The sequence below is a fragment of the Myxocyprinus asiaticus genome, chromosome 30, assembly GCF_019703515.2.
Source record: "Myxocyprinus asiaticus isolate MX2 ecotype Aquarium Trade chromosome 30, UBuf_Myxa_2, whole genome shotgun sequence".
Lineage (NCBI taxonomy): Eukaryota > Metazoa > Chordata > Actinopteri > Cypriniformes > Catostomidae > Myxocyprinus > Myxocyprinus asiaticus.
In genome coordinates this window covers 12,609,809-12,623,438 of record NC_059373.1, presented here as the reverse complement: position 1 = coordinate 12,623,438, position 13,630 = coordinate 12,609,809, and the positions used below count along the sequence as shown (strand labels likewise).

Here is a 13,630-nt window from a genome sequence, read left to right as displayed (position 1 = left end):
AAATCAACCTTTAGACATTGCATGCAGTGATCTCATGATCAGGAAAATTTTGCAGTGCATAATGACAAACAGGTGTTAAGGAAAGTACCAAAAAGAAAACGGCTATCAAAAGGAGACCAACTTTAATTTAAAGTTTAATTTATAATGAAAATTCTTTCATCATTTACTCACCCTCATGCATCTCAGATGTGCATGATTTTCTTTCTTCTGCAGAACGCAAATTAAAATTTTTAGAAGAATATCTCAGCTCTGTAGTTCCATTCAATGCAAGGAAATGGCGACCAGAACTTTGAATCTCAAAAAAAAAAAAAAAAAAAAAAAACTCAGCATAAAAGTAATCCACAAGACTCCAGTGGATAAATAAATGTCTTTAGAAGCAATGTGATAGGTGTGGGTGAGAAACAGATCAATATTTAAGTCCTTTTTTACTATAAATCTCCACCTTTGACCCACCCCGACCAGTAGGTGGGGAAATTCACGTAGAACACGAATCGCCAAAAAACAAAAGAAGAAAGTCAAAGTGGAGATTTACAGTAAAAAAAGGACATAAATATCTATCGTTTTCTCACCCATACATATATCACTTCTGAAGACATGGATTAAACCACTGGAGTTGTATGAATTACTTTTATACTAACTTTGTGCTTGTTGGACTTTCAGAATTCTGATCACCATTCACTTGAATTGTATGGACCTACAGAGCTGAAATATTCTTCTAAAAATCTTCATTTGTGTTCTACTGAAGAAAGAAAGTCATTCACATCTGGGATGTCATAAGGGTGAGTAAATAATGAGAGAATTTTCATTTTTGGGTGAACTATCCCTTTAAATGAATATGCATCTGTTTAGTAAAGAGAGTGCATTAGGTTTAGGCTGTTTTTGTATCACTCTGATTCATACGACATGATTTTAAGCATTAGCAGGGATTTTATATTATTCATGCAAGCTTCTCACATCCATATAGTACATATAGGGAACATTTTAAGTAGATTTTGGCCCAGTGATTCGGGTTGTTTATGCAAAAGGATCAGTGAAGCAATAATGCATGCCTTCTCAAAGAGTTTCTCAACCTTTAATCCATTTGACCTTGCAATGCTTGAAATGATGGCATATTTGCACCCCGTTCCGAATCATAACGGGATATTTATTGTGTGCCTCCCCTAGCGGAGACAAGGCGGACTTACAATGTCAAATAAAAAAGCAGGGATGAACGCCATGTCTGATCCCGCTACTGAGCGCTAGAGAGAGCGATCACAGCGGGCGGACTTCGAGGATTCAAGTCGGAGCGCGGAATGTCGGAAAGCACCGGGATTCCTCAGGGCTCCCCAGCGGTGGGCGCGGCGGGCTCGGCACCGGCTGCGCCAGGAGTCGGCGGAACAGAATGTCCGGGCGCTGCTGTCGGCTCTGCGCGGATCGCAGTGAAGAAAGCGCAGCTCCGCTCCTCCCCGCGCCCGAAGAAACTGGAAAAACTCGGTGTATACTCCTCATGTAAGGTACGTGAGAGCGGAAAAAAATTGCGTACGTTCATAGCGTAAAGCGGAGGTTCGCTTTGTATAGTTTTCCCGATATATGCAAGCTTATGAACGAAACTGGCTGTCACCTACTTTACCTACTCTTAAATTTGCAAGCACAGCACAAAAAGCCATTGCTTTGTCCGCAATCCTTTTTCATTATTAATGCATACTTACGTGCAATAACTATTTCAATGAATGCACGCTGCAAAATATATCAATAACCACAAGTATTTCCGTGATCTGCAGAGATAATAGCGCTGTGTGTTTGCCCAAAATGGGCAAGATGACGTGAACTGGGCACTCTTGGCGGGTTGTCAATTTATTGTTTTTTTTTTTTTTTCTTCTTCATGTAACTATATATGCACGCTTTTTTGATTACTATATTTTGTCAAGTCCAACTAAAGTGTCATAGTGCTTTGGTGTTGAGAGTTTAGCTAAAATAGGAGGCACAATCTGAAGTTGATTACTCGAGAGGTGAGAGCGGTGTCTTTGTTTTGACAGGATGACAGCTGCGGGGTGGGCGTGGTCTACTGCTGGGGGCGGTGCCTTCTGTTTCCATAAATGCGCACGCTGTAATTCGCGAGACGGCCAGTGGGGTTAAAAATCTTAGAAAACAGAATGCTAATAATGATTGTTAGGAGTTTATTGACGCAAACATAAACCATAATGTAAATAATTAAATTTCTGAAATCATTCAAGTTTGAATCAGTTCTTGTTTTTTCTATACACAAGGTAAACACAAGATTCTAATGGTTTTGCTGAACTACAGTGCCCCAATCTATAAATTGCATAACTAATATGGTAATTTTAGTGTCTTTTTTCCTTACAAAGGCTGAAGGAGCTTGTAAGTGCAATGGCTGGAAGAGCCAAAACCCACCACCAACTCCACCCCCTCCAACCCCGCCCAGAGCCGAGCAGCTAATTGCTGTTAATCTAAAGGAGCCCTGCAGAAGCTGCAGCCACGCACTTGGTAATAAATGTGTGTGTGTGTGTGTGTGTGTGTTGGAAGGGGGGGGGGGGTTACATTTTATTTTAGTTTACAAACTGGTAATTACAAGGGTATTATGCTATAAATGTGGTTTATGAGGACATTTCTAGTGTCCCCATAATTCAAATCGCTTAAAAAACATACTAAATGATGTTTTATTGGAAATGTAAAAATGAAGAAAGTTTTTTGTGAGGTTTTGGTTTAGGGGTAGAGTTAGGGTTAGGGAATAGAATCTATAGTTTGTACAGTATAAAAATAATTATGTCTATGGAGAGTCCTCATAATGATAGCTGCACTAACGTGTGTGTGTGTGTGTGTGTGTGTGTGTGTGTGTGTGTGTGTGTGTGTGAAAAAATAGTGCTGTAAAAAAATTAAGGTGTGCACTTTTTCTTATTTAGGAGTTTTGTAAAACGTATCACGTAATTTATTCTGCAGTAGTGTAGGCAGGTCTTCATTGTTTTTTCTTACTGGCCAGGTGACCATGTGACACACCTGGAGAATGTGTCAGAAGAAGAGATGAACAGACTGCTTGGAATTGTACTGGATGTGGAGTACTTGTACACATGTGTCCATAAAGAGGAGGATCCTGACACTAAACAAGTTTACTTCTCTCTCTTTAAAGTGAGTGGTAGTTGTTCAAAAGTTTGTCCCTCCAGAATTATTAATTAATTTGACAATTCCACAGTCAGGTTGATCAGCTAAAAGTTAAAAGAATACCCCCCCCCCCAAAAAAAATCATAATTTCTCAACCTCATTCTATCCCAGATGTGTATGACTTTCTTTCTTCTGCTGAATGTAAACAAAGATTTTTAGAAGAATATCTCAGCTCTGCAGGTCCATACAATGCAAGTGAATGGTGACCAAAATTTTGAAGCTCCGAAAAGCACACATAGGCTGCATAAAAGTAATTCATAAGACTCTAGTGGTTTAATCCATGTCGTAAGAAGCGATCCAGTTGGTTTTTTGGTGAGAACTGACCAAAATGTGACTCCTTTCTCACTATAAATCTTGACATTAGCAGTCTCTTCAGCGATAATTATTTAAAGTTCGATTGCACTTCCTAGCGCCTTCTAGTGCTCTGCACATGCATCAAGCACTAGGCTAGAAAGTATAATTGAGCTTGAAACCATGATCATGCCTAGAGACTGCTATGGCAAGATCTTCAGTTGTGCTCTGCAGAAGACAGAACATCATACACATCTGGGATGGCATGAGGGTGAGTAAATTGAGAACATTTTCATTTTTGGGTGAACTATTCCTTTAAACACATCATGCATGACTCAATGCACAAATTACAAAATGTCAGCAGTTCTGTTTCTGTATCACAATGCAATAAAGGTAGTAACACAGTTCCCTCTTTATATATAAACTCAGCAAAAAAAGAAACGTCCTCTTTCAACTGCTTTTATTTTCAGCAAACTTAGCATGTGTAAATATTTGTATGAACAGAAAAAGATTCAACAACTAAGACATAAACTGAACAAGTTTCACAGACATGTGACTAACAGAAATGGAATAATGTGTCTCTGAACAAAGGGGGGGTCAAAATCAAAAGTAACAGTCAGTATCTGGTGTGGCCACCAGCTGCATTAAGTACTGCAGTGCATCTCCTCCTCATGGACTGCACCAGATTTGCCAGTTCTTGCTGTGAGATGTTACCCCACTCATCCACCAAGGCACTTGAAAGTTCCCGGACATTTCTGGGGGAATGGCCCTAGCCCTCACCCTCCGATCCAACAGGTCCCAGACATGCTCAATGGGATTGAGATCTGGGCTCTTTGCTGGCCATGGCACAACACTGACATTCCTGTCTTGCAGGAAATCATGCACAGAACGAGCAGTATGGCTGGTGGCATTGTCATGCTGGAGGGTCAGGTCAGGATGAGCCTGCAGGAAGGGTACCACATGAGGGAGGAGGATGTCTTCCCTGTAATGCACAGCGTTGAGATTGCCTGCCATGACAACAAGCTCAGTTCGATGATGCTGTGACACACCGCCAATTCAGTACACCTCCTATCAGAAGCTAATTGTCTAAAGGCTTGACATAATTTTCTGGAATTTTCCAAGCTGCTTAAAGGCACAGTTAACTTAGTGTATGTAAACTTCTGACCCAATGGAATTGTGATATAGTCATTTAAAAGTGAAACAATCTGTCTGTAAACAGTTGTTGGAAAAATTATTTGTGTCATGCACAAAGTAGATGTGCTAATTAAACGACCTGCCAAAACTATAGTTTGCTAATATTAAATCTGTGGAGTGGTTAAAAAAATGAGTTTTAATGACTTCAAAAGCTAAATCAAATATTTGGTGTGACCAACTTTACCTTTAAAACAGCACCAATTCTCCTAGGTACACCAAGACACAGTTTTTCTTGGTTGTTGGCAGATAGGATGTCCCAAGCTTCTTGGAGAATTTGCCACATTTCTTCTATCTAGGCTGTCTCAATTGCTTCTGTCTCTTCTTGTAATCCCAGACTGACTCAATGTTCATTGGGGGGTTTCGTGGGGGCAATGCCATCTGTTGCAGGGCTCCCTGTTCTTCTATTCTATTCTATTTGCAAAATAAATGTTTGGGAATCTAACATTTATATTTCCTATTGACACACTAAAGCTGAAGCTATAAATAACCATCTTAAGACAAATGTTTTTGTGAAGCATCTTATGTGCCTAAGACTTTTGCACAGTACTGTATATATATATATATATATATATATATATATATATACAATTTGAAAATTTAAAAGACATTATACAATTTATTATTGTGTTTTCGTAACCACTGCTTGTTGCAAATTTCTCAGTTGCTGCGCAAATGCATCCTGCAGATGGGACGGCCAGTGGTGGAGGCCCTGGAAAGTCCACCTTTTGAAAAACCAAGCATTGAACAGGTAGACACTCAACTCAACATACTACATATTCAAATATTATACCAGCATCAGTGTATGTAAAGGTGCAGATACAGATAGAGCCCCTACGAGATCAATAGTTTCTTTTTTCTTGGGCTGATAATGATGCAAATAGGTTTAACAAACATTCATTTGGTTACCACAACTCTCTGTTTTCTTTGTTAATTTGGTAGAAATTTATTTTGCTTGTGAAGCACTTATCAGAAAGACGAAAAGAGAGAGCGACATATATATACACTGTCATGCCAAAACAACCTTTAGCATTCAAGACAGTCCATTTCAGCCCTTCAGACAAGACTTTAGTGAAGGTCAAGTGTGTCAGTCAGGTTCTGATTTCACCAGGTCGCTGTGAATATGGTCTTGTTTGTATAAATGCAAACTCAAGAAAGAATTGTTTGTTTCTTTGATGAATACATTAAGAGTGTAAACTTTCAACATCACCTGTTCAATCCTCATTTGGAGAAGGATGAAATGTTATTTCCCTCCTTGAAACACATTCCTGACCTCCCTGTTGTTGGTGTCACTCCTGAGTCTTTTCATGTATTGTTTGTGTTGCAGGGTGTGAATAACTTTGTGCAGTACAAGTTTAGCCACCTACCATCTAAGGAGAGGCAAACCATTGTGGAGCTCGCAAAGATGTTCCTCAACCAGATCAACTACTGGCAGCTAGAGACGCCTTCGCAAAGGAGGCAAAGGGCAGCTGATGATGACGTAGCTGGTTATAAAGTCAATTACACCAGGTGACTGTTGTAGAATGATGATCTGAAAGTTTTTGAGGTTAGGGTCACCTGTCCTCAGAAACGGAGGTGTCAGAATGTAATTGTTGATGGAAATGGAAAGAATCTGTCACCCCTTCTTGTGGTTTAACATTTAAAGGGATAGTTCACCCAAAAATGAAAATTCTCTCATCATTTACTCACCCTCATGCCATCTAATTTGAATGACTTTCTTTTTTCTGCAGAACACAAACGAAGATTTTTAGAAGAATATCTCAGCTCTGTAGGTCCTCACAATGCAAGTGAATGGTGGCCAGAACTCAGAAGGTCCAAAAAGGAAATAAAGGCAGAATAAAAGTAATCCATAAGACTCCAGTGGTTAATTCCATGTCTTCTGAGGCAATATGATAGGTGTGAAACAGCTCAATATTTAAGTCCTTTTTTACTATAAATCTCCACCTTTGACCCACCCCAACCAGTAGGTGGCTGAATGTGAAAGTGAAAGTCACTTCCACAACAGAATGTGGGAGTGAAAGGGAAAGTGTTGATTGATAGAAAATAGGACTTAAATATTGATCTGTTTTTCACCCACACCAATCACATTGCTTCAGAAGATATGGATTTAACCACTGGAGTCTTATGGATTACTTTTATGCTGACTTTATGTCCTTTTTATACCTTCTGATTTCTGGTCACCATTCACTTGCATAGTATGGACCAACAGGGCTGAAATGTTCTCTTAAAAACCTTAAAAAAATATACACATCTGGGATGGCATGAGGGTGAGAAAATGATGAGAGAATTCAAATTTTTGGGTGAACTTTCCCTTTAACCATAATTGAAATGGATGTGTGTTGGCAGACTGCATTGCTGCTAGTAGTTTAATGGCTGGTTGTGTTGCAGGTGGCTCTGTTATTGCAACGTGCCCCAATTCTGTGACAGTCTTCCTCGGTACGAGGCCACGCAGATTTTCGGACGCACTTTTCTGCGCTCTGTATTCACTATTATGAGGAAACAGCTGCTGGAACAGGCCAGACAAGAGAAAGACAAACTACCACCCGAGAAACGCACACTCATTCTCACACATTTCCCCAAGTAAGCACAAATGGACACAAAAAAACACATGAAAACCCCAAATAACTGGTTGATATTGTATTTATGCGAATATGTATGTGTGCTGTGTACAGATTTCTCTCTATGCTGGAGGAGGAGGTTTATAGTCACAATTCACCTATCTGGAGCGAAGACTTCATGGTTGGTTTATCAGGTGGACAGATTCCCACAGGTGATTACCATGTCGTTCCAAACCTCTTTGACTTTCTTCCCTCAGTGGGTCACAAAAAGGAAATAGAGTGTAGAAATAGAGTGTTCATGATGCTGTTTCCATACAGTGACAGTGAATGGTGACCACGGCTGTCTCTGGTCCCCATCCACTTTCATTTTATGAAAAGAGCAGCCTTGACATTCCTTTTGTCCATCACTTTAATGTCAGATGTTTATTCAGTCTTGTCTGTGGAATGGCTTTGCAAACATATGCTGTTCGTTTTGGTTAGGCATAGATTTTGTTGAACAATTTCTCTGATTGGTGCAGTGATCAGTGCTCCACCAGTGGCCCATCCCCTGTACTACAGTAGTAGCCCCGCCCCTGTGGAGCTGGCTGGAGGAGGCAGCGTAAGCCCAGCCCGGAAAACAGCATCCACTCTGGAGCCCAATCCAGGTAATAATCATCACAGCATGACTAGATAATCATAATGACCAAGAACAACACCATTTATATGTGCATTATACAGTTATAGTCTTGATTTTGTCAAACCTTATAAAAGTTTACATTTGTTATGTTGTAGTTCTTTCTCTAACATAAATTATATTAATATATATTAATGTAATTCTATTGAAATGCAGGATTTCATTTTTTTTTTAACAGATTAAAAAAACCCTATCATAGACAGGTTCAGAAATTAGTGTAGCTCATGGCAAAAATACCATTGAAAGTGACAAAAATGCCCCCAGTATTATATATTTATTTATAAAGGTATAAAATACCACTGAAAATCTAATAATTTCTGACCCTGATCATAGATTGTATGTAGTAAATAGCTTAGATGTTTGCTCATGTTAAACCTGATTGAATCTGAGGTTTTTTGGCTATCACAATAAACAACCCAAATGATTAAGTAAATTTGATCAACTCTACCTTTATAAGTTATGCATGTTTATTTGTGTATGTAGGTGGAGAAAAACGAAAGCCTTCTGAGCCCTTATCTCACGAGGACAGTAAACGACCTCGTGTAGTTGGTGACATTCCCATGGAGCTTATTAATGAAGTCATGTCCACCATTACAGACCCTACAGCCATGCTGGGACCAGAGGTACCGAAAGAGAGAGTGTGTGTGGATTTAGATGCTGTTTTAAAGGAATCAACCCCATCTTTTTAATATTTTTAATATAATATTTAATATAATCTTTTAGTCTGTGTTAAACTTGTAACAAAATAAAATAAGTAAAACATTATAAACAAATAAATGCTTATAATTTTTTTCTAAATGTTTGAAAATGTGGTTAAAGTTTGGTTTGTTACAAAAAATTTTTTCATTTTGCACATTATTGACAAGTGAAGTTGACCAAAATTTTACCCCATTTCCAGTGCTGGGTAGTAACAGATTACATGTAATCTGGATTATGTCATCAGATAACAAAAATCAAGTGCTTATAACTAAATTACATTACATTTTAAAATAATCATAATCAGATTAGAGTTACTTTTATTGAGTACATGATTACATAATCAAGCAGTGGCAGTAAATTGTTCATAATCTATATTATATATATTTTTTAAAGATTTAAAAAAAAAGTTTAATTCCTAATCAGCCTAATGCTGATATACGTTTAATAAATCTTCCAGTCTTCTTTTTGTTGATAATAAATAATGATGTGTATTTTCTTCTTGTATTTTTATGTCAAAATGGTACAGGACTATTTTACATGAAGGCATGTGACATCACATAAGCAAAAGATTAGATGAACTAAAACATATAATCCAAAAGATTACATTACCGATTACAGTTTTAGTTGTGGAATTTATAATCTGTACCTGATTACAATTCAAAAGTAATCTACCCAGCACTGGCCATTTCATGCCATCCATCTCTATTTTGTATTCATTCATTTCAAAATGGATTCAAATGAATGAATATGACATGAAGAATAACTGACTAAATTTAAAGGACATTTTTGTCCAAAGACAGAAATTATGACTGAAATAAATAATTGTACAAGGTAACATTAGAATTTGTCTCTCTCAGACCAGTCTTCTCTCAGCACACTCTGCACGTGATGAAGCCGCTCGGTTAGAGGAGAGGCGAGGCGTCATCGAGTTTCACGTCATTGGAAATTCCCTCAACCAGAAGCCCAATAAGAAGATCCTCATGTGGCTTGTTGGTCTGCAAAATGTCTTTTCTCACCAGCTGCCCCGTATGCCCAAAGAATACATCACACGGCTCGTCTTTGACCCGTATGTTTGCAACTTTTAATCATGAGCTTAAAGCACTTAAGAAATTATGCCTTGATCAAAGCTTGACCTTTTCTGATAGACCTTCTAACAGTCAACTCTGAACCTGTTGCCTCTTGATTCACTGAACTGATTGCATCTTTTTTTTATTTTTACACAGGAAGCACAAGACTCTCTCTCTGATTAAAGATGGCCGTGTTATTGGGGGAATTTGCTTCCGGATGTTTCCAACTCAGGGCTTCACTGAGATTGTGTTCTGTGCTGTGACCTCCAATGAACAGGTCAAGGTGTGTCATTCTCGTCCTCTTTTCTCACATTCCTCCTCTATGTTGCTTCTCTTCATTTGATCCATTAATTAATTTGAACTGAACTAAATTGTGAATCTGTTTATTCTGGTTGGCGTTGCTAAGGGTTACGGAACTCACCTCATGAATCATCTGAAGGAATATCACATCAAGCACGAAATCCTCAACTTTCTCACCTACGCTGATGAATATGCCATTGGCTACTTTAAAAAGCAGGTCAGTGTGTTCTATTTGCTGTTTCGGAACTAAGGAAGGCTGCCCTTACAAGAAGTACTGTGACAGTACCATAGTACAGTGATGGGATCATATGGGAATACCATGATACAGAATGATTAACAGTTTCACATACCATGGTATGTACTGTATGTACAACATTCAGGTACCATTTTTTTTGGTATTTTTGGTACTGTTTAGGACCTTTTTTGTAAGTTATGATACTCAAAGCTACAGTAAAACAAACAAGCATGTTATTATGTCTCAAGTCCAAAAAACATGGTATGACTATGGTACTCTTTGATTAGTGCATTGAAAGCATGTCCAATGTCTTACCTTATATCTGTTTTTTTCATGCCAGGGATTCTCTAAGGACATTAAAGTGCCGAAATCCAAGTATGTAGGATACATAAAAGACTACGAAGGAGCCACACTCATGGGCTGTGAGCTCAACCCCTGCATCCCTTACACAGAGTTCTCCGTCATCATCAAGAAACAGAAAGAGGTATGTAAAATCTTAGTTAAAGGAATAGTACAACCAAACATGAAAATTCTTTCATCATTAACCCTCATGCCATCCCAGATGTGTATGGCTTTCTTTCTTCAGTAGTACACAAATGAAGATTTTTAGAAGAATATCTCAGCTCTGTAGGTCCATACAATGCAAGTGAATGGTGATCAGACATTTGAAGCTCCAAAAATCACATAAAGGAAACTCAGAAGTAATCCATAAGGCTCCAGTGTTTAAATCCATATCTTCAGAAGCAGTATAATAGGTGTGGGTGAGAAACCAAATTTAAGCCATTTGTTTACTCTAAATCTGCACTTTCACTTTTACATCTAAAAGTCACATGTGGTGACTGTTTAGTTTCCCTTTCACATCTGAAAATGTGTCTAAAGTACTTGTTTCTCACCCACACCTATTATATCACTTCTGAAGATATGGATTTAAACACTGGAGTCATATGTATTACTTTTATGTTTCCTTTATGTGATTTTTGGGGCTACAAAGGTCTGATCACCATTCACTTGCATTGTATGGACCTACAGAGCTGAGATATTCTTCTAAAAATCTTCATTTGTGTTCTGCTGAAGAAAGAAAGCCATACACATCTGGGATGGCATGAGGGTTAATGATGAAATAATGTTCATTTTTGGGTGAACTATCCTTTTAAAGAATTCACTCAGTATATTAAAATTCCTGATTCTGTTGTCATCTAAAGGCATCATGTCACCCTCTCTTTTAGATCATCAAGAAGCTTATAGAGCGCAAGCAAGCACAAATCCGTAAAGTCTATCCTGGCTTGTCATGTTTCAAGGAGGGAGTTCGCCAAATTGCCATAGAGAGCATTCCAGGAATCCGTACGTCTCAGTTGTATTTATTGATTACTTTTCTTTTTGTTTGAATGACATCAGATTCAGTTGCATTTATTACAACTGCAGTTTTTTCTATATTTTTTCACATATTTTAATCTGTGTGTGTCTGTGGACAGGTGAAACAGGCTGGAAACCTTTAGGGAAGAGGTGAGTCTGTAACTATTTTACAACACGTCACAGCTAAACATATATCTTATGTAACTTAACTAGTTCGGAGCAGTTCTAAGAGAATAAAATTAAATGTTTAAGGAATGTCGTCTTTTAAACAGCAAAGAGCTGAAGGATCCAGACCAGTTGTATAGCACCTTAAAGAATATTCTACAGCAGGTCAAGGTAATGGCTGTCTGCACTGGTTTAAATGTTTCAGAATCAACAAATGAACATGGTTTATGAGTAATACGTATTTCTTTATCTCTCAATCTCTTACAGTCCCACCAGAATGCATGGCCTTTTATGGAGCCAGTGAAGAAGAATGAAGCACCTTGTTATTACCAAGTCATCCGTTTCCCTATGGGTACGTAATTATCTGTTTATGTACACAGTACACCTTAAACTCAGCCTGAATGGATCGGATTTCAGAAAGAGAGATTCTTTGAGCCAAGACAAAGATTGTTAGATGACTACTTGACTAATTAACCCTCATGTTTGTGTGTGTTTACCCATCTAGACTTGAAGACCATGAGCGAGCGGCTAAAGAATCGTTACTATACCACACGGAAACTATTCATGGCTGACATGCAGAGGATCTTCACTAACTGTCGAGAGTACAACCCTCCCGAAAGCGAGTACTACAAATGTGCCAACTTACTGGAGAAGTTCTTTTACACCAAGATCAAAGAGGCAGGCCTCATTGACAAGTAGTCCAGTTAGGGGGCAAAGTTTTCTCTCTCCGCACCCCTCCCCACCCTTTCCATTTCTCTCTACCTCTTTATCTTGGCATTTATTTTAGAGCTTAATTTATCCATCTGCGTTAGCGTTGAGTGGTGTTTGTCCTAGATGAAGCCCTAGATGAAGTCCTGGTGATGGGTCACTGGTGTGTGTATGTGCAGGACACCACCATATGTGACCGTAAGTCTCATTTCTGTTTTAAGAGTTCCTTCTGCCAAAATCAGAACATTGCGGAAAAGTTTTGCTTGAGTGTTTGAATGTATGTATGGCTGCGTGAATTTGGTGTGTATGTGTACAAGCTTTTGTGCATGTAAATAATAGTAAAAATCTGTTTATATAGATCAATTTTATGAAATACTGTATATTTTATTAAGTAGGGAGGGAAGGGCGTAGAGATGTACCATGCTCACAAGTCAATCAAGAAAAATTACTCTAATGTTGTATCTTCAAAAAGCACTTATTAATTATTTAACCTAAATTAATTGTGGTAAACACTTGCATTTATAAGCTTTCTAATCAGAAAATTGCACATTTGCAGTTTGTACCACAGTACCAGTGTGTGTAAGCGATGTGCTGCACTGAGAAGCATTCCTTGTACAACAAAGTCTTAATATCCTTCATCTTAATAGCTGTAACACCCTTTTGTATTTAAAAATGACACATGCAATGTTTTCTAACATGTTTGTACTTTTAAATACTTAAGAGATGGACTTTGTACTACATTTGGAGTTCAGGGGTATAAAGGTCTTTGTTCCTTTGGTTTTCAAGACAGCATATTTTATTTAATGATTAAAACTTTAGAGCAACCAATGTTAAATACATTTTGTGTTAGACTGTTTTTGTAGAGGATAATGTTGCACAAACTGCACATTTTTTTTTTTTTAGGATATAGAAATTGTGTAAAAAAGAAATTTGTCACAACCATCACATTTTGTTGCAAGACCTGTTCGTGTATTTTATCATTTATTCAGATGCCAGTTGTGTTGGCAAGTTTTTACCAATTTATTATTCAAGTAAAACTTTATTTTTTTACATTACACGAGTCAGTGAAGATAAGTCCGTTTGCTGGTGTGGTGTAGTATAGTCTAGTGTATCAACCTAGCTGACAGACAAGTAAAGGAAAGTTTTATTTTTTACTGTTATAATTATTGTATTATAATTATTCACTATTACAGCAGATTTGAAGGTTTTTTTTAGTACTGGGATTGCTGAAGGT

At 38.0% G+C, this 13,630-nt stretch overlaps 1 protein-coding gene across 2 annotated transcripts; it reads left to right on the top strand.

The window, feature by feature from the left end:
* The first annotated feature begins 842 nt into the window (after positions 1–842).
* On the top strand, positions 843–13,235 carry kat2b (K(lysine) acetyltransferase 2B). 2 transcript variants are annotated; one of them, XM_051664433.1, is made up of 18 exons: positions 843–1,488; positions 2,326–2,484; positions 2,978–3,123; positions 5,303–5,389; positions 5,966–6,147; positions 7,027–7,218; positions 7,311–7,408; positions 7,715–7,840; positions 8,353–8,492; positions 9,426–9,634; positions 9,792–9,918; positions 10,042–10,152; positions 10,511–10,654; positions 11,397–11,511; positions 11,643–11,673; positions 11,796–11,859; positions 11,956–12,040; positions 12,194–13,235. In XM_051664433.1, the coding sequence occupies exons 1-18, from the start codon at positions 1,293–1,295 to the stop codon at positions 12,385–12,387; spliced, it is 2,406 nt and encodes an 801-aa protein (XP_051520393.1). In that variant the 5' UTR covers positions 843–1,292; the 3' UTR covers positions 12,388–13,235. The 2 variants fall into 2 exon arrangements, with proteins under 2 accessions (XP_051520393.1, XP_051520394.1); XM_051664434.1 differs by having other exon boundaries at positions 847–1,493; positions 2,346–2,484.
* Positions 13,236–13,630: the final 395 nt, after the last annotated feature.